The sequence below is a fragment of the Phaenicophaeus curvirostris genome, chromosome 1, assembly GCF_032191515.1.
Source record: "Phaenicophaeus curvirostris isolate KB17595 chromosome 1, BPBGC_Pcur_1.0, whole genome shotgun sequence".
NCBI lineage: Eukaryota > Metazoa > Chordata > Aves > Cuculiformes > Cuculidae > Phaenicophaeus > Phaenicophaeus curvirostris.
Window position 1 is genome coordinate 77,254,021 of NC_091392.1, and position 19,401 is coordinate 77,273,421.

Sequence of the window (19,401 nt, forward strand, 5' to 3'; positions counted from 1 at the left end):
TTTAAATGCAACAAAAAATGAGTGAAGCCTTAAATATTTCAATTAGTGGCAAACTCATGCATTCTGTATACTTATGCACAATTTTCCACCAGCTCAATTTAATTTCCACAATGTTTTGATCCAGCAACTTACCATTTGTAGGACTTTGCTCTCCTTAGATCTCATGGGACTGTTTCACAGTAGAAACATGCCAGAATTTGCCCACCCAGTAACCACGTTTTTGAGGAAAACTTGTTCTGTGACCACAACATTCAGTAGTTCATGTTTTATATGCCTGCTAACACCATCTATCTGGAGTCACAGAATCACAGCTTGTTTTGCACCATCTTCACACTGAATGAATGAAACCAAACCAGCAAATTTAGGTCCAGGTGAGTTTATTGTCCATACAGCATACTTAATCCCACCAACACACTTTTCTTAGAACCATCTTTAAACTAGTCAAAACAACAGGTTATTAATAAAAACACTGAACAAAGAAGACCTTTTAAAAGGTAACCAAGACTACACTGTATCAGTCTTATCCATCGAAAACAGTCTCACATACTTTCTAAAAACTTTTGTTTAAACTGATCATATCTACTACTGCACTTTCTAACATCCCCTGACCATATAAACATCCACACCTCTTAAATCTTAAAGAGCACATTGTGAGAGAATAACATTGACTTGATATGGCATCACACTCGATAAAGCAAAAAAAAAACCAACCAAAAAAACTAAAAAAAGAAGTTTGGGAACAGAAACTGTGCAACCAAGAGTGACTTTTGAGGTACATGAGAACATGGTAATAAACATAGTGGAAAAAATCCAGTGGCCAGGTGGTTTGCTGAGTAATTAAGAGCTGTCTGATTATTCAAACATAAATAATTGATATTAAAATGGGAGAAATAGTATTTTTCTCTTTCACAAGCATGCTGGAATATAAATAGATTGATCATGAGGTGCTTCTACACTACAGTAAGGGGAGGGAAAAAGTACCATCAATAGGAAGCTGAGAGAGAAATGCTTTTAGCAATGGTGCCAATCCTTTGGCACTTGTGAAGGTATAATCAACAAAGCATTTTTGTTGATCAGTAGGAAGGTTTATGGTTTCTGCAGTTCAAGGAAAAAAAAATCGCACACCTCATTTGCAATTGCAGCATCATTTTTTTAAAACTTCTCTTAAAAAGGAGTACTATGTAGCATTTTAATTTTGGATGTTGTGGTGAAAATGCTCAACTTCTAGGTTTTCCAGACTTCAAATACAGTATTTCTAGGTGTAACCAGATGGCTTGTATTTTTTAAGTGCACCACTGCAGCTGAGGACAGTATTAACCATGGCAGTCACCTGCATAGACCTCCTGAGGTATTGCAAGGGACTGGGGCAGCTGAATGGCACCACAGCTCCTGTGCCCACTTGACCTATAGCACAGAGGGGCGCAAACCATGCACATGCAATGGACGTGGTGCCTACGCTCACTATGGGCAGCTCTACTCCAACCCAGCATGCCAAGAGGGTATCCCACTGCCTGGAGACCCTCCCCCATGCTCCCTGTGAAGTCACATTTGCTAACACAGGATGGCTGTCAGGGAGTGGTCAGATCTCTCATGTATGAATTGCATGCAGCTCCAGAGCCTTGCTTCCACAACATTAACTTTTGTTTGTCTCCAAGAGAGACACTGCTGCTGAACTTCAGATGCTCTCAATGTGGTACATCAAGGTGGAAGGTCGCAGTGGTGAGAACAAGGCTGTCCCTACCACCATTTTTCAGGAAGATGGGCACTCCAGACCTGCTCCAGCAAAGCTGCTGGTGGAGAGTCAATGTATTTTTTCCACTATGAAAAGGATACCAAAGACCAAAAGGGAGCCAGCGCCCTGACTGCCTGCGGCCTCTCCCCAGCATGGCCAGAGCACAGGCCCTGGGGAAAAACCAAACCGTCACGTTGTGAGGTATTGTGAAAATGGGAACCATTTCTGTTTTGTCCAGTAAACCTGAGGTAAGTATACTGTTTTTGCAGGATGTGATCAGGAAGGATGAAAATAAAAAAAGAAAGAAAGAGGGAAAAAATAAAATAAAATTAAAAAATCATGAACACGCCATTAGGAAAAAAAGAAAAAAACAACTGTACAGGGCATTTCCAGTAAATCAAAGAACTCATCGTATCTCCACTTAACCATCTACTTCAGGATTTGAAATTTAAGCAGTAAAATAATATATTATAAAAATGTTTATAAAATAGCAGCACACTCAGTGAAACAATACAGCTAAGTACTGTTAATGTGAATAAGAATGAAACAAATCATAGCTTCTTAGCAGCGCAAAAAAACCCCCAACCAAACCAAACCCAGCCCCCCCCAAAAAATATAACCAACAGAACCTTAGACTCTTATCCCATTTTCTACCCTCATCTAGCCAAACACGGCTGAGTCCGTTCATATAATATTCTTCAAAGTAGCATGTTCTTTCTGGATTTTTGTCTTAAAGATGCAAACGTTAACATTTCAACCATCATTTCAACTGTATATTCGCAAACGGTTAATACAACTGTGCAAAAAAAAAAAAGAATAAAAAAGTTGCTCCAACTCCTTTGCCATTTAAACGCCTCTTCATTACAGATGGAGCAGAAAAATAAATTCAAGTACACTGAATACACTTTTGTGATAAAACCCCAAGTCACACACCTTGATGTTTACCACTCGTGTCTTTTGCACCAGCAATTTTCTTTTGTTTTCCATAGATAAGCATGCACGTGGTATTAAAATCCTTCTGTGACACTGAACAATACAAATCATCAGGCTTTTATCCGGAATGTCATGACAGGAATGTCATCTGAAGCACGTGTTGGTATTTCCAGCAACACTGCAACTAACCAAGTACACCAGATACTGGAAAATATTGATTAGAAAAAGCTATATGCTTTGCTTTTGTGAGTTTCTCTTTTTTTTCTTATTTTTTGTTCCTTTTCTTTTTTTTTTTCTTTTTTTTTTCTTGGTAAAATCATCATAAACCATCTCATTTAATCCCTTAGGAACAATTTTCAAAGTGCTTTTTGAATGAAATGGTTTACAAAAATGCTCACCATGGATCAATAAAGTTAATGAAATGCTGAAAAAGTGTGCGGGGGCTGTGGGGGAATATGGGTAGGTAGAAGAGGGATCAAACCAAATCTCATCTTCTTTAATAGAGTATATGTTAATAAAGAAGATGGACAGAGCATTATTTAAATGTCTTTACAGCCAAGCTAAGAAGCTGCCAGAAGATAACATTGATGTAAAGCACTAGCACTGTAAAGGAATATAATGCTTTTCACAGATGATCCACCCCATCTTGCAATCCAAAAGTTGGAGGCGGTCTGATTAGCTGACTGGTCAGAATTAATTGGTGCATTTCCCTCATCTAATGTGAACACTCAATAGCTTTGGCTTGGCCCACAGTCGAGTAGACAGGATTGCCCTTATGCCAAAGATGCTGCAGTGTTTAGGATATTAACCATTTCTGAAAGAAAAGGAGAAAATGTCCAGAGGGGAGAGGGGAATTTGGAAAAAAGGCAAAAAAATAAAAATAAACAAAAATAAACCAACCCAAAACCCCCACCACCTGCTCCTCTGGCTGGCAAAATAAAGCATCTTCTTTCTTAGGTAGCAGCTACCACAAACAGCAAGAAACAAGACTAACTGTATACAGAGACCCAACAAACACTTCTGACTAACAACAGAGGTGATAGATCAGCAAATCTCTTCTGCATTCAAAATGGTTCAATTGCTTCTGGGATCTTCTCCCACTTTGCCCTAAAACTCTTATTCTATTGCTTTGCAATCTAGTCAAGCCATAAAATCGCACACACAATTCCTTTCTTAAATCTAAAAAAGGGGTGTATGCACTAGGTCATAATATGCAGACAACTATACTCTACTACTTTGTTCCCACAAACGCAGGCTTACATTTAGCTAGCTACTTCATATGCTTTTATAAGCATTTAATATCACTGATACATAATCAAATAGCGATTACCAAATATATTGTGGGATTCCCTTCTGAAGAACATCACAGGCACCAACACTTTTTTTCCATTATTCATTTTTTGTATTTTTTTTTACCTAAAGAGCTTTAAATATGTTTTATGTGGGAGCCGATTAAAAAAAAACCCGAAGATTTCACTCTAAAAATAATAAAAAAAAATAAAGGGTCTGGGGGAGCAAATGTGACTCTGTGTGCTGATGTCCTCACAGGTTGATATCTCTCACATCTGTGGGAGTGCTGGCCTGGTCCAGTTCATCCATCGTCTTAGAAGGACTGCTTTGCTCTTCCTGCTGCTGGACTTGCCTAAGGCTGTTTACTAGCACCGCCTCAATCTGTTCTTGACAAGCTTTAAGGCAGTCCTAGAGGACAGAAAGAAAATGGAGCTATTAGTGGAGATGATAGGCGTTTTTCCCTACTGAGGTAGCAGAAGTTGGAAGGGCATCATTCTGCTGTTCCCAAGGAGTGTCTGCTGTGAAAGTGACCTTGAATTCTCACAGGTAATCACTATGTACATACTCTCTGGGTTAAACAACTCTAATGCCATCTTTATTAGACTCTCCAAATCTTGATATTTAACCTATTCTTGCTCATTTGTGTGGTCCTCTTGAGCAGGAACCAAGTGTTGCAAAAAACCAGAAGAGTGGGGTATATGAATTGTTGCACTCTCCTCTGCTGAGTTAAATCACTTGGGTGGTTCTTCACAACAAAAAAGTTGTGGTTTTCTCAAGAAATAATCAATGCGTGCTATGCCAAAGCTATACTGACAGAAGCACTTCAGTTTTACCATCAAGCAATCTGAGGGTAAATCAAAGCGAAGGAGAAGCTTTGAGGTCCCTGGAAAAGCAGTGTTCTGTCACTGAGTTTTTATCAGTTACACATTTGGGTTCCTAAAGCAAAGGCAAAAGAAGGGTCTGTTTATCTGTGGAAATTCACACATGGGGAATGAACGATGCAGCCCCAAACAAGCAGCCACTTTATCATTATCTCAGTGCATTCCAGAGAAGAAAAGTAATTTCAGCACCTGGGTAGGAGGAGGATGTGGTGTAGGGTATGCTCCCACACCTTCACTCTGAGAGCAGGGCTATTTTAACACCCCCAGGAACAGCTATTGGCAATAATGTACAGAAGACATTAAAGCAAGGACAGCTACTGGGAAAAGATGTAAATCAAAAATGCACAGCCAAGCCTCAGAGACCACCTCATTACAAATTACACTACACAATACTTGGATAAGGAGCAGGATACAGTTCAGTCACACAAATTCTTGTATATTAGGAGTCCTGCAAAAATAATGAAGTATAAATAAACTAACGTGAGGTATTCGCCACACTTAAACCAGACACAGCAATGAAGATGACCATTAGAATATTACAGGATGTTCCACAACCTTGATAATACACTGGAAGACCAAATAACATGGTTATTTAAAAATAAAGACATGAGAAAATGCTGACAAACACTTGGTTATAGCAGAAACTGAAAAACAAAACCCAAGCCATGAATGCATAAACACAATGCCAATTATGTGCAGCATACCGAGACTGTAAAAGTATCAATGCAACACTGAGTAGGTGGGCAGGTGGTGTTCTGATAAATGCTTTTTTTCTAAAAGCAGCCCTGTGCAGTCTTTCTGCAATGCTGGAAAAGGTACCACTACTGCAAACTCACCAAAAGCCTCAGACTATGTAAGAGCTGGGTCTCTCCCAAAGGTTTCAAGAAGCAGAGAAACACAGTTTTTGGTAGGAAGTTTTACAGCAGAACATTTTAAGCAGAACCCTGTTAGCATCTGGCATGGGTGGTGTGACCTGGTGCCAACACTCCCACTTCCAGGCAGGGCAACCAAAGAACAGAGCTGTGCACTGACCTTGTCAGGATTCCACGGGCACTTGTGTATGGACCATCTATCTTCTCCAGGCAATACCAGGTTATTTAGGAGACCTTGAAATATTAATGTGTGGAGATTTCATTTGTCATACTAGCCAGACTGGGTAACACGTCAAATGCAGAGTATCCATTCCGCTGATGATGTTTATGTTTGTGACGTGCACAATTAGCTCTGATGGGTTCACAAACACCCATTTTCCTTGGCTAGTAGCCAGCAGCTGCTAGCTGCAAAATCATGTCCTCTCCTTGTTGTGGAACTGTCCTGTTTAATGTAATGAACCTTTCCCTGAAGTTGCCTCTGCCACAGAGAGGCTGTGAGGGATGGCTTTTCAAATTGACCCAAGAAAAGGGGGCTGAATGAGATGCTGGCTGTACTGGAGACAAAAAAGATTCACAGTGATGTGGACTACTCCAGCTAAAGCCAGAGAAAGATGTCATCAAATCTCCTCAGTATCTAGGCTACCTGTGTGCAAACTGATTCAGAAGTTTGTTCCCTCAGCACGATAACACCACAGGCAACAGAGCACAGGGACAGTGACATGGAAAATCCCTGCTGCAATATCATGTGTGTGCAGCAGACAGACAGAGCCTTTCTCATGTTTGCCTTCTGTCCCAAGAGCTGGGGACAGTGGGACTGCCCCTGAAAAAGGAGCTGTGGTCAAGTTAACCAGATTGCAGCTGTACGGTTACCTACCCCAATGAAGCTCCACTGTAAGCAATGCTTCTCACTGCCACCAACTTTCCCAAGTCTCAGTCACTGCAGCTAAACTTTCACACGCTTCACCCTCCGCCTCAGGCTGGTTTTTTTATGGAAGAGAAGAAACCAGAACAAAAAAGTGCCGCTGCGTCCAAGGAAACAGTTAAGGAAAGCAGGTAATTTTACCAGCATTAGCCAGCTCTTAACCAAAGTTTCCAATTGTGTTTTTCCAAGATTAAGTATAATTAGGATTCAGCATGGCACATGGAGGGGTGTGTCATGCACCTTTTCATATCCTCAAAAAATGCAGCCCAGGATCAGCCAAGATACATGGCTTGGAAAACTACATATTAGCCATGCTCAGGGAGCTTATGGAAGTCTTGGTGCTCAGCTCCCATGGCACCAGATCTGCAAGACAGAGCCTCAGGAGCAGACCTACAGCAGCTACTGTCTCCGCAGCTTATAAGTAGACCAAAGCCAAACTGCAGCACTGCTGCCAAATCCGTGAACACTGAGAGATGGTGTTAAATCTGGTGATCTTCATTCAGAGCCCTTATAATTAAGATCTGTGCTTTGGAGGAAGACAACCACCGTCCTTGTTTGCATCAAAGTTCGGCTGAGCACAGGTCAGTCCCTGCAGGGGTACAGGGGAGTTCCCTGCCAGCCCTGGCACCCAAGTTTCCCTTCTCTGGAAACCAGGTTATAGAAAAAATGGTATGTATATGCTATACCACTGGTGCAGAGCCAGAACACAAATGAAGCACAGTGCCAAAGCAGGGAAGGTGGGAAATGGAGAGTTTGTTTAAGATGGCCGAGGCAGCACTGAACACTGAATTCAGGTGACTGGCTGTAGGGTCCTTGTCTCACAGAGCACAACACTCTCCTGAGCTCCAGCAAGCACCAGTATAGCCCACAGTCAAGCGAAGGACTGCTGCAACCTGCTCTTGATTGCACCAGTCCTTGCCCATACATGAACTACTCCTGCATCATATGTATTGCAGAGATCACCTCAAACTCTTTGTAGCCATTCCCAGGGCATTCCCTAATTTCTGTCACTACTGTAATTCATCCTGACACTCTGTAAAGCAGGAATGATGCCCTTGGAAGATCAGTAGTATGGCTGTGGGCACTGCCACAGCCATAATCACAACCATTTGCAACCAGTGAATAACTGTGGGGCTTAGAACCACAGAGCACCTGAAATGTCAAGACAGCTCAGTGAGATGCAAGTTTTATTGGTGAACTAAGTAAATGACCATTCAAGAGAAATGGCAGCACTCGGGCTGGAAGCCTGTGTTGGAAAACACTGGTCTTGGTGTGCCTGGTCACTGCTTCCCCTGCCCTGAGACAGGACACCAGCTCATCCCAGTGCCTGGGCTGCAGCTCTGGGTAGACCCATGTTGGGCTGTATCCCCATCTCCATCTCACACCAGTGAGCGCTACCTTTCCCAGGGCCCCACACTGAAAAATTCCTTGTGTATAAATGGTGCCAGCAGGATGTTAATCAAAAAAACGTGCAGTTACCAAACACACTGTTCACACATCAGCTTCATCACAGCCTGAGTACACCTAAACCCAGGCCTCCTAGAGCTCTATGGCAGGCAGAGCACTGCGGAACAGCCCATCCCTGCTTGCATAGCCATTGCCTGGGGTCTGCTGTCTGCTGTACTCCTGCTTCTGGAGAGAAGAGAAGCTTCAGTGTCCGAGTTTGCTTGGCACAGAGCAGGAAGCCTTGGAAGTGAGAGACCAAGGCAAATGCCTTTGACGATGCAATAAAATGTAAACACATTTCTGTGATGAGATTCAGGACAGGTAAGTTTTCAGCATGCCTCACCTCAAGGGGTTCCGCCTTTCTTATTAGCAAAAGATAAAGACAAGGGCTTCTTTCTCTGTTGCCACTTTCCTGCTGCTGCTAGCAAGGCTGATTTTTTTTGTACTTTTATATTTTTGTTTAACCAGGTAAATGTTTTTTTTTTTTAATAAGCTGGAACTTGCTCTTGTATTATTGGGAGCTTCATCATTTCCTAATTCTGGAATTGCTTGTTTCATGATGAGCAATAGTAGCTGGACAAATTCCTCAGCCTTTCTTCTGTAGCATCTACCTGGCAAAAGCTATTAGAAACTCAGATAAAGAAAATCCCCCGTTATTAGCCTGGGTGGGTTTCAGGTCTGTTGTAAGCACTCACCTGTTTGTGAGAGGGCAATGACAACAAATCACTTCAAGAGTCAAGGCATTTTCAAACAGAAGGAAGAAGAGGGCACCAGTTTGGAGACTTTTGTAACAGACTACACTCGTAATGCACCTTTTTATTTGGTATAAGAATCTCTTCTTTGAAAGCATAGCAGGGCACAATTTCAAAATAGTTTGTCCTTCTGAATATATGCCAGATTTTTTACAAGCAGCTTCTGACTGGAGAGCTTAATGAGGCAATTTCCTTGCAGCCAGGATTGGGTAAGGAAGGGTGGTGACATGTAGAACATAAGGCTTTAAGCATTTGGAGCCAACTTTGTCTGTTTCTAAACACCTTTACATTGCTATTATACAGACTTCTAGTGGTCAATATGATGCTCCACTTAATGTATGAAGAGCCTAAAATCTCTATGTAATCCTATAGAGAAATAGGTCATTTCTGAAATCTTCATTTTGTACATCAAAACAATGAAAGGGCCCAGACTGAAACTGCCACTTTGCATGGATTTTATTTCATATGGAGATCCACAGGCCACTGATTTTTTCTGTCATGCATTAGCTTTGGTCTACACTTATGTTTCAAACTTAAAATAATGCACCATTGAATTCTTTAAAATGAAGAACACTGGTGAAATGGGCAGCATGTCACATTCACCACGAAATAGCTTCCCAAAGAAGCGTTGCTATTTGCATACTAAAATTCCATTTTTTGTCGGTCTGAGTAACACATTCTGTTTAGACTCCTCTATAAAGCATCCATCCAGGAACTGAAGTTGCCTGGCCAGCATAAACCAATAACGGTGAAACCTTTATTTTGAAGGTTGTCAAGTTCTACAATCAAAATCTAGTAAGGAAAAAAACCAAACTCATCAAACTTATGAGTGAACCTCAGTTATGCAGCAAAATGAGCTGGAACACACCAGCAGATGCAGCCCAAAATCTCCAGTACTGATGATGGAGATACAACAAACTCATCCACCTGAGGCTGTGGCTATGCAATTATTAATCCCAGCTCTGCAGACTGGCCAGCCGTCTTGGTGTGCTGCTGGTCACACACAGACCCACACCACCGCTTCTGCCAAGGTATTCGGGTCACACAGTGGGTTTTACTCACCATGGCAGCTGCTGGACAGCAGATGATATCTGGCACAGCCCAATGCCAGAATGCTGTGGAAAGATCTGAGCAACGGGTTTTATGCCAGATGAGATGCCAGCTAAACCTGTAAATGGCTTTTTAAAATAAACGGGAATTGGCACAATAAGTTTACACCTGGCCAATGAGACATTTGAGCAAAGTGTTGTACTATTACATGAAAATCCTAAATCCATATTTGCTGTGCACTTGAACCACTGTCTCAGTCGGCAACTAGCTTTAAGATGTATGAAGCACACCAGCTGAAGGCAATCTTATGGGTGAAAGGAAGAAAAAAAAAATTTATTATGAGTATCTTAAAAGACCATTTGTAATAGTTTTATACAGGAAGTGGTTTATTTTATAGATGGGGCTACCACTTCCATGTGCTTCACTGCAACTTTCTGTCAATCCAAAGTTAAAGGATACAACACAAAAAATATAAAAAACCTGTCAGGACAAACAGTCTGGCCTTCCCATGATGCAGTGTTTTTAACCTCTCCTAGTTTCATGTGGATTTGCTGCATATGTACATATTTTACTGGTGGACTTCAATTTTTCAAGCTCTAAGTAGCACTGACAAGAGAAAATTAAAGCTTTAAAAAACTCATCAAAGAAAAAAAAATGAATTGCATTATTTTCAGCAACTCTTCCTGGAAAGAACAATATAACATATTGAAGTAATGGCCTAGGATTTGCAACACGGGGACTGGGCCGTTCCTTCACAATATTGTAGGGTTGCCTTTGCTGCTCTCATTAAAAAGTTTTTTAAGTGTGTGTCACATGGATCAACTTCCTCATTCTTCTATATGGTCTATGTAATGATTAAAATAGTTCAGGTACTTTCCATTCCATAGTTTTAGTTTTACTTCAGCATGTACAGAACTAAAAAGGCAATTAACTTCTGGGTTTTCTGAAGCTTTTTCATCCCTGGGTGGTTTTACTACCACACTTGAAGTGCATTTGAAGGAAAATTTTCTGTGTCTAATCAGCACCCTCGTGGCTGTGATGGAAACACCAGCAGTGAATAAAAGGAATAAAAGGGATAAAAGGAATAAAAAAGGGAATGGGGATATTAAAAAGACATTTTAGAGCTGATTTAGTAACTTGGCTTGGGTTTCTTCCATACACTTTATCTAGCCGTTTTCAAGTCTTCCTTGGCACCCCATCCGAATCAAAGCTGATGAATGGCATGAAAAATGAAAAGGATAGTAGAGATAAGTCAAAGCAACAATACTTTTCACCAGTCATGCACACATTGCTTGGATAATCTAAGAAAGCAGCAATCAGACATGCATTAAATGGTTGGGATTTACATAAATTCTAGTGTAGAATGTGTCATCTGTGCTCCTCAATATAAAAGAAGGGTGGATTCCTCTACTGGTTCACGTTTAAGCCCCAATTAAGACCTCTCCAAAGCACATGCTTCATTGTTGACATAAACAGGGATTCCTCCTCAAAGTAGGGCCTCCGTGTGCTGATTGTTGGCCTTTACCTCACTGATGTTCTCCAAAAAAAGAGCTTGCTGGGGGAATACCATGCCCATTTACTACATTCACTGTATCACACACTTTAAAAACAGGAGTATTTTCCTCCTAAATATGTCTATTTTTGCTACAATAACAAACAGCTTAAACTACAGATAAGTGTCTATGTCTTTGTTTTCCCATGTGGAAGTACAGGAAACATTAATTTGCTGATCCAAAGGGCATTTCATACAGACTAAGAGGACATCTTGCTTTAAAAAAAACCAAAACCCAAACCTCATCTGTGCCAGAATTTCTCCACTTAAAGATTGCTACATTATTGTAAGAATGCAATATATAAGATGCCTAACGTTAAGCATCTGAAAGATGACACATTTTTCTCTGCAATTTTTTGGTCTTTTCAGCACTTTCAACAGTGTATTTTCTAGATTCAGTTCCACTGTTTGCTTCAACAGTTAGTTTGTTGGTTTCCTGTTGCTTGTGTGGGTATTTCTCATAGCAACAGGAGAGAACAATCTTTTCAGAACCGGAAAAAAAGTGAGAGTAAAGCCAATGCACAGGAAGGGTGACACAGGGGCAGATGCCGTGCCTGAAATTATAATTCCTGCTTAATGTGACTTGGGATGTTAAGGATAATCTCTAACAGGCATACTTCACAACTGTGAAAAGCTGTGAATTTACCCTGCTGTAATAAAGGCTGTGAGCATTTATTGAAAAAGGGGGTTTTAAAAAAGCTGTGACAACCCGCTTGCATTATCCAAAGCTGTACAAGCCAAGTAAAGACTCCCCGCCAGAGGCTGGGCGCAAGTCTCTGACCAGACTATCTATCGCCAGACCCTGAGCTCCTCCGGCAGCGATGCCTGGGCTACGGAGACAGTTCCTTGGGGAGCCTGGCTTCCTTGGTGCACTGGCCAAGGCTGTATTTATGAATGGATCTGACGGAACTCCGCCATGAGCCCGTGGTGTAACTGCATCACCCCATTGTTGCTACACACGCACAGCAATCACTGGGGAACAAAAAGCTGAATGAAGTGGAGCAGCTGCCAACTCAGGCAAAGACAACTTAGGAAACTATCTCATTCTTCCTTTCTTTTGGCGGCTACATTGCCTGTTATTTCCTTGCATACAAAATGCTGCCTGCAACAAGGCAGGATAAGGTACAGCAGGTCCTGTTACTTGGTTCCAAAACCACAGGCCCTAAACACTACAAAGGAGGGGATAAATGGTCTGTGTGCTACAGGGACAATGTTCAAATGCTACCCATTCAAGATAGATTTCCATGGAACTATACTGCACCTCAGCAGAAACTCTTGAGCATGGTGGTTCTGAATGTAATTTCTGCGCAGACATTTGCAGGGCTCTTTATGCAGGGATGATTCAGAGCTTGGGGGAAGAAAAAGGTTCTAGTCCTGACATATGTAGCACATTTAAGTGGAGATAATTTAAATGCCATTTATGACAGATCCACTCTTCAAAACAGTCTGACATATTTTCAAGGGCTCACAGCCAGCTGTTTTGATAAGACTTTAAGAAAAGCCTGGTTCCTTTTTCTTCTCTACCTCAGGCCCTTACATACGCTTTGGATTTTCAAAACCATCCAGTGCACACTACCTTCCACATGGGAACAGACTTTTAAAAAGTACTTGTGCTCGTGTACAAACCTAAATGTTGACTGCCTGAAAACCCTTCTCCTGCTGCTGATGCTAGGGAAGACAATTCCTCATCAGCTGCAGGCAACCTTGTGAGCTGGGCTTTAGGAAGAAGATGCTCCTTACGTGCACATATAACCCTCATTATCACAAAGAGTGAACCTGGACAGCCTTTCTGGTAGCTATGGTGCTACAGAGTTTATACACAAACAGATACTAACCAGATTAATTTGGGATCTAACCTTGCCAGCTTTTGTCAATGATGTAAGCCTGAATGCATTTTTAATACGAGATAATAATTTCTACATTCCACTGTACTCAGTCGCATAAGAAGGGGATGGAAGGGACCTCTGGAACTGACACACTGAACTGATGGCTGCTCTTCCAGGAGGTGAGGAGAGAGATTTTCCCAAGACAGGCTTATGGCAAAAGAGAATATTGATTATAAGGTCTTAAAATGCATCCTACCCATTCAGCTCTCCTTTCTCACATCCCGTAATTGTGCATAGTGGGGATGCTCGTATCCTCTTCTGAAGCATATGGCGGGGACAGGATGCTGCACACAATGGAGGCCTGATCTGGGATACTATAGAAATTCCTGACTTCCAGAGTTGTTTATTTTTCCATTGCAATGACCCACCAAGAGATGCACAGGGAGCTCTGTGGCTTCCTGTGAGTAGGTCTGTTAACTCTTTGCCCACTAGCCCCTCTTCTCCTCTTCAAAAAACAGCAAAGAAAAATGTTTCCACTCTGGCAGCAAAACAGATCAGTAAATGCAATCTCCACCCTGCAGAACTGTGTGGGACTAGCTCCTATGAACTCTTCATGACAATCATGATCAGAAAAGGCAATTCAGACATACCACGCAAAGCTACTTCCACCACCCATAAGGCTGTTGAGCTTTTCCAAGAGTAGCTCCCTGGTGCTCATTTTGGTAGTAATGAAAGAATAATGAAACCAAGGTTTGCATGGCCTCATTGTCACTGCCTCTTCATAGTGTGATTTTGCTCAGGGACATGGTTTAGAGGCAGACAGAAATGGTTGGACTCAATGATCCAAGAGGTCTTTTCCAACCTGGTGATTTTATGATTCTATGAACCTTCAACAAATGGCCCAGGGCAGCTATTCACCATAAATAACTGTTATCCCTAGAATGACACTGGCGGGATGCCTTGTACTATCTCATCCAAAGTCTGGAGCACTGCTTTGGATTCATACAAGGATGGTTGACACCAGTGTGTTTTTGAAAGAAACACTCATGCGTTGGTTGTTTGCTTACACAGCAGCTGGGTTATAAATGAAATGCTGTTTATTTTTGGTCCAATTCTTAATGAAACATCCATTAAAAGCATTATAGAACTAAATGTCTACCTGCAGTCTCAGTTACACTAGTGTAAATCTAGATTAACTCCACTGACTTCAGCTTCTTCATTTATGCTATTTCATATCAAACAGATAGCACCCTCAAATTATCACTATAAAACAGAAGACTTCATTGCAGTGAATTTGCATCAAGATTTCACTATCATTCTCTATTTTCATACACTTAGAACTTCAAAGCTGAAATTTTTCATGCTTTACCTCAGATGGTGATGTTTTTCGGAAAAGCACCGAGAAAATCTCATCACCTGTTTCCATGCTAAGTAATCACAAACACCAAGAGAAAAAAAGAAGCAGACACCCTTGGGACCCTCTGGTTGGGAAGGACTCTGCCATTGTCTGTGCGCTACCAGGAGGTGAGCAGGGAGAGCAGGGAGGGGAAGCAAAAAGTTCTTCCTCTGCAGAAATGTAATTTCTGTGAGGTCCCTTGCACGATGCTCTGAAGCCTAGGAATTCTCATTTCTTCCTCTTGCTTAACCTCTGCTTTGAAAACAAAATCATTCATACAGTGATAATGAATTACTTGTGTTGCTGCAGGAACACCTCTTGGGCATCAGAAATTAGGAAGCAGACGAACTGAAACTTTTCATTCAAGTCTCAGCGTAAAATCTATTACAATAGTCTTTACTTTTCATTAACACAGACTTGGACTAACTCTTACACAATCTACACAGCACATTTTTTGCAACAACACATTTTAGAGATGAGGCTAATATTACTACCTATTGGTAAGACTGTCTGGTACTTCCCTGACATCCTTCCTTCAGTTGCTCATCTCTCTCTCAAGCTTCATGTGGGATGAAATTTTCCAGTCCTGGGCCCTGATTCAAATCAAAAGTCATGTGGAAACTATCTCCCAAAATATCTTTCCCATTTCCAAACTGCTGGTTGATGAAAAATACTCTATTTTGCCCAGGTTAAAAATTCAAGTCTGGGACTTAAAAGCTTGCAGGAGACAGACTTTGATTTAAGGCCACCTCAGCCACAACACTGCAAACATTCTGAAAAAATGACCGCACTTTGACCTTCTGAAAGACTTAAATTTTTTAGCAATTAAATTATTACTGAGTGAGACTCTCCTCAGCGGTCTGTGCTGCTGTGGGTTGAGACCAGGAGTAAAATGAAGAATGCTTGTCTCTACCCACTGGCAACAACAGACTCCTAGAAAGGATGTGACCAGTAAAACGTTAAATGTTAAGAGTCCTTTGTTATTTGGGAAGACCATTGTGACTTTTCTTCTGTACCTACAAGCTGAACACCTCCAGTACACAGTCTGAGCATGGGAAGAGTCACTTGGGATCCCGATTCATAGGTGAAGCAGCAAGGCATCCATCAAGAATCAGAAAGAAACACATGGAGAGGTGCAGCAGGAAAATCCATAGGTGTAGTTCCCCCTGAGGGGAGTGGCTATGTGAGCAACCAGCTGCATCTAGCCTTGTGGGACCTTCTGAACACAATCCCATGCAGCACAACTGCAATAACCCAACCGAAAGGTGACTAAGAAACAGATTACTCTGGCAAGGGCTGCATGAAAAAGGGATGTTCAAAATGTCTTTGCTGGCAAAAAAAATGGATGAGGGAGGGAAATACTCTTCCCTCTGACCAGGGAATCAAGGTACAGCTAAGTATCTTGCAAGGTCCCAATGATGCAGCCCTTGGGGTCCTGGCCTATGTATTGAGCCTGCTTGCCCTCACCTAAGACCTGAGTACCACCAGCACTGCACAGCCCTGTCTATGCTGAAAAAGACCAAGGAGGGAAAAGATCTTCATGACTGCACAGGGGAACTCTCAGAGGAAAATAACTACCCTGAACAACTCCCTGCCATCTCCAGAAAGATGGAACCCAGCTACTCAATGGTCAATCATAATCTACCAAACATATCAAATACAAATACACCAGCAAGGGCTGCTGTAGTATCCTCCTTCTGACATGTGCTAAAATATTGTGGATGTGGAAGCAATATCAGAGGTTTATCTGGAGTTTATCTGGAGTATGGGGACCATGGTCTGGTAATGGAAAGACTGCTTTGTTAATCAGATGGTATAGGAACAAAGTGATGAGCTCTGCTGAGGGTATGCATGCGTTCTAGGTCTGTGTTTTGGTGGTACCTGAACACTACTTACTTCTGCCTTTAAAAAGGATTTCTGAAGGACTAATTAGGGATTTCTGCAGGCAGTGATGTGTTGTGATATACTTCACAGCAGCTTAAACAGGTACTGACACTGTGAAGGCTCCCCCTATACTTTCCAATTACTCTCTTCTTCACTCTGCATACTTCCTTGTACCTCCCCTGCCACCTTAAGGGCTATGTGTGTTTCCATCCCTCAGTCCATGCAGTCATTCCCTTGCACTCATCATTATCCCTGTCCTGCTGACTGCCAGGTTGGTCCATTAGTCAGGCTATGATTTCTAGAGCTGTATCACAGAAAATGATGGTTAAAGGTATTCCTCTTGTCCCCATCTTGCCCTGTTGTCCAGCCCTGTGCCACAGAGCTCAGGTCTTCCAGCTGTTTATGAGGCTGTTCTTAGAAATCTATCAGTGAACTGATGCAGCTTAGAAATGAAGCAAGCCCCCATGACCTCCATCTCTGGAAAAAAACAAGTGGTCCTTCCTCCCTCCTTTAAGCTGGATCAGTTCCAGGACGGGATTTGAAGCACAAAGGCATGAACAGTTCTGCAGCCATGCATCAGCAAAAACAAGGAGAAAAACAAGCAGCAGCTGAGCAGGAACAACATTTGCATCATCATGCAACAAGGAAATCATACTGGTGGGGCACCAACTTTTCAGACACTTCATGGATTTAAGACATGGAGTTACTAAAGAAGTTCTTACTGGCTAGCACCAACCACTTTCCTTATTCTGTGGATATTCACAACCTTGGATGAAGACAGCACCTTTGCTAACAAAATGTCAAGTCTCTCCCTAAATCCTCATCTTCCTTTGCCCTGTTTTCTCATGTCACTCTCCCATCTGCCCACTTGCTTTAAGAGTCCTCCCTATCATTTGCTGGATGCAGCATTCAAAAGCCAAACATCCATGGAGAAAATTTCTTTCAGCCAATAACTGCCAGTATAAGTATCACTAACAGGTAATTCTTGTTATGCACACAAATGAAGCAAACTTGATGGATTTACACAATCCAAAGGTAACAACTTTACAAATAAGATTTGTGCAATACTTGTAACAGGCCACACAGTTTCAATTATTGTAGAGGACTCTTCTCGCACGCTCCTGCTGCTTCCTGATTACAGTATCACTGCTGTTTCTCTGGATTTATACCACAGACACAAAAATGTGTAAGATTTTCATTTACACTGAAATAAATGTATGTTAAATTACTGCAGCTAGCTGATTTACATCATAAGCATTCAGAATGGGAAATGGTCCTTTTTCTATGCAAAAGCCAGTTCCAATCAAAATAAATGGGGAGCCCCAGAACTGTACTTGAATATTGTGATCAATCTGATTGAAAGAAAAAAGAAAATTAGCAAAATTCTTCCCTTTTTCTTAAACTGGACTGTTTTATTTCAACTGAAACACAGAATATTCGTTGGAAAAAACAAACTTTCTCTTGGCAATGTTATCACAGATCTAAGAGTTGTACTGTGTATTTATTTACTCTGCAAACTGAAGGCAATAAAAGCTTCATAGGTAGCACATGATGTTAAGAAGGACATATTGGAAACTGATACTTTTATGGTAAAAAAAACCCCAAACATTATCTTATTAGTGACCTGCATGTCAGAAAGCCTCACTGGTTTTCTTTCCATTTGAGTGAATTTCATCACAGCAAGACATGTCAGCTTTGCAAGAGATGAAACTCTTGTTTATCCATAGAACAATCGATCAGTCAGAATTTGCAGGAGTGAAAGGTCTCTCTGCAGTGTCCCACCAATCTGGCAGTGGTAGAGGCACCAACCCTCAGGGAAGGCAGCCTCAGTGCTCCCTTCAGTCCCCTCAGCTTTCTGCTGAGACAGCTGTACAGAGCTGTTAGGTTGAGTTTTTTGTGTCTCCACTAGAAGCTGATGCCAAACCAGAGAACTCACTTTTGAATTGCCATGAGATCCACTTCTCCTACTGATGACAGGGCCTTCTGACAAGTCAAGAAATGCCCTTCATGGGGCAAGCTCAGTGAAGTTATAGACGCAGACAGCCTGGGTTGCACCTGCCTCAACACTGTGCAAGTACTGGAAGATTAGCTAATTTTTCACTTCACAGATTTTTAAATGGTAAGTCACAGATTTTTAAATGATACCTCAATGAGTGCCAGAAGAGCAGTTTCATGATTGCAAACACAGGACCAGGACACATACTGGTTTAACTTATGCCGCAGGGGATGCTGTCTGCCTACTCGCTCCATCACCCAAGGTGGTACCCAAGGTGGTTTCCTACTATAGCAAGCCTGAACACACTACTATGGGCAGAGCAGGCTCTCCCCCACCAAGCTGCTGAACAAAGTGTGAATTAAAAATGGTCCTGGGAGGCCAAGGAGCTCTGGACATCCAAAGCACAGCAGCCAAGGTGCCAGCGCCACACTTGCAACCTGCTTACTCTGAGAGTTCCCCCTTCCTTGACTGCACTGGGCTTTCAGGACTAGGCCAAGTTTGATGGCCTGGTTCCCCCTTGCACTCGCATAAGTGAAAAGGAGAAGAGCAATGTGGGACACTCACCACGTCTGTGTTTGTGATCTTGGCCAGGAGGTCCGTAAGGCTGTCACTGTCATCGAGCTGAAGGCCACAGATGGCTGCTCCCACACTTCCAGTTGCTATCATTGATGGTGGGTACATGGCAAAGTTAAAATCTGCAAGAACAGATCTGGGAATTAGTCCAAGCCCAGACCAGAAAAAACATCAGAGGCAAGAAACATAAAAAAAACGACATCCAGGAATAAAAAACGGGGAAGTAGGAGAAAGGGAAAAGTGCTACTCTTTTTGGTATGACAGAGCTCATTAGTCACACTGCTCATCACAAGCAG

General features: G+C 42.0%; 1 protein-coding gene across 2 annotated transcripts in view; it reads right to left on the reverse strand.

Moving 5' to 3' along the window:
• Nucleotides 1-371: 371 nt before the first annotated feature.
• The window catches only part of CCND2 (cyclin D2), a 36,277-nt gene continuing 17,247 nt past the window's right edge, over nt 372-19,401 (reverse strand). For both annotated transcript variants that reach the window (XM_069863264.1, XM_069863255.1), the window contains exons 5-6: nt 19,097-19,227; nt 372-4,363 (exon numbers count right to left, since the gene is read on the reverse strand). In XM_069863264.1, coding sequence (XP_069719365.1) covers nt 4,208-4,363; nt 19,097-19,227 — 287 coding nt within the window. In that variant the 3' untranslated portion in view covers nt 372-4,207. The remainder of the gene's footprint in view (nt 4,364-19,096; nt 19,228-19,401) is intronic.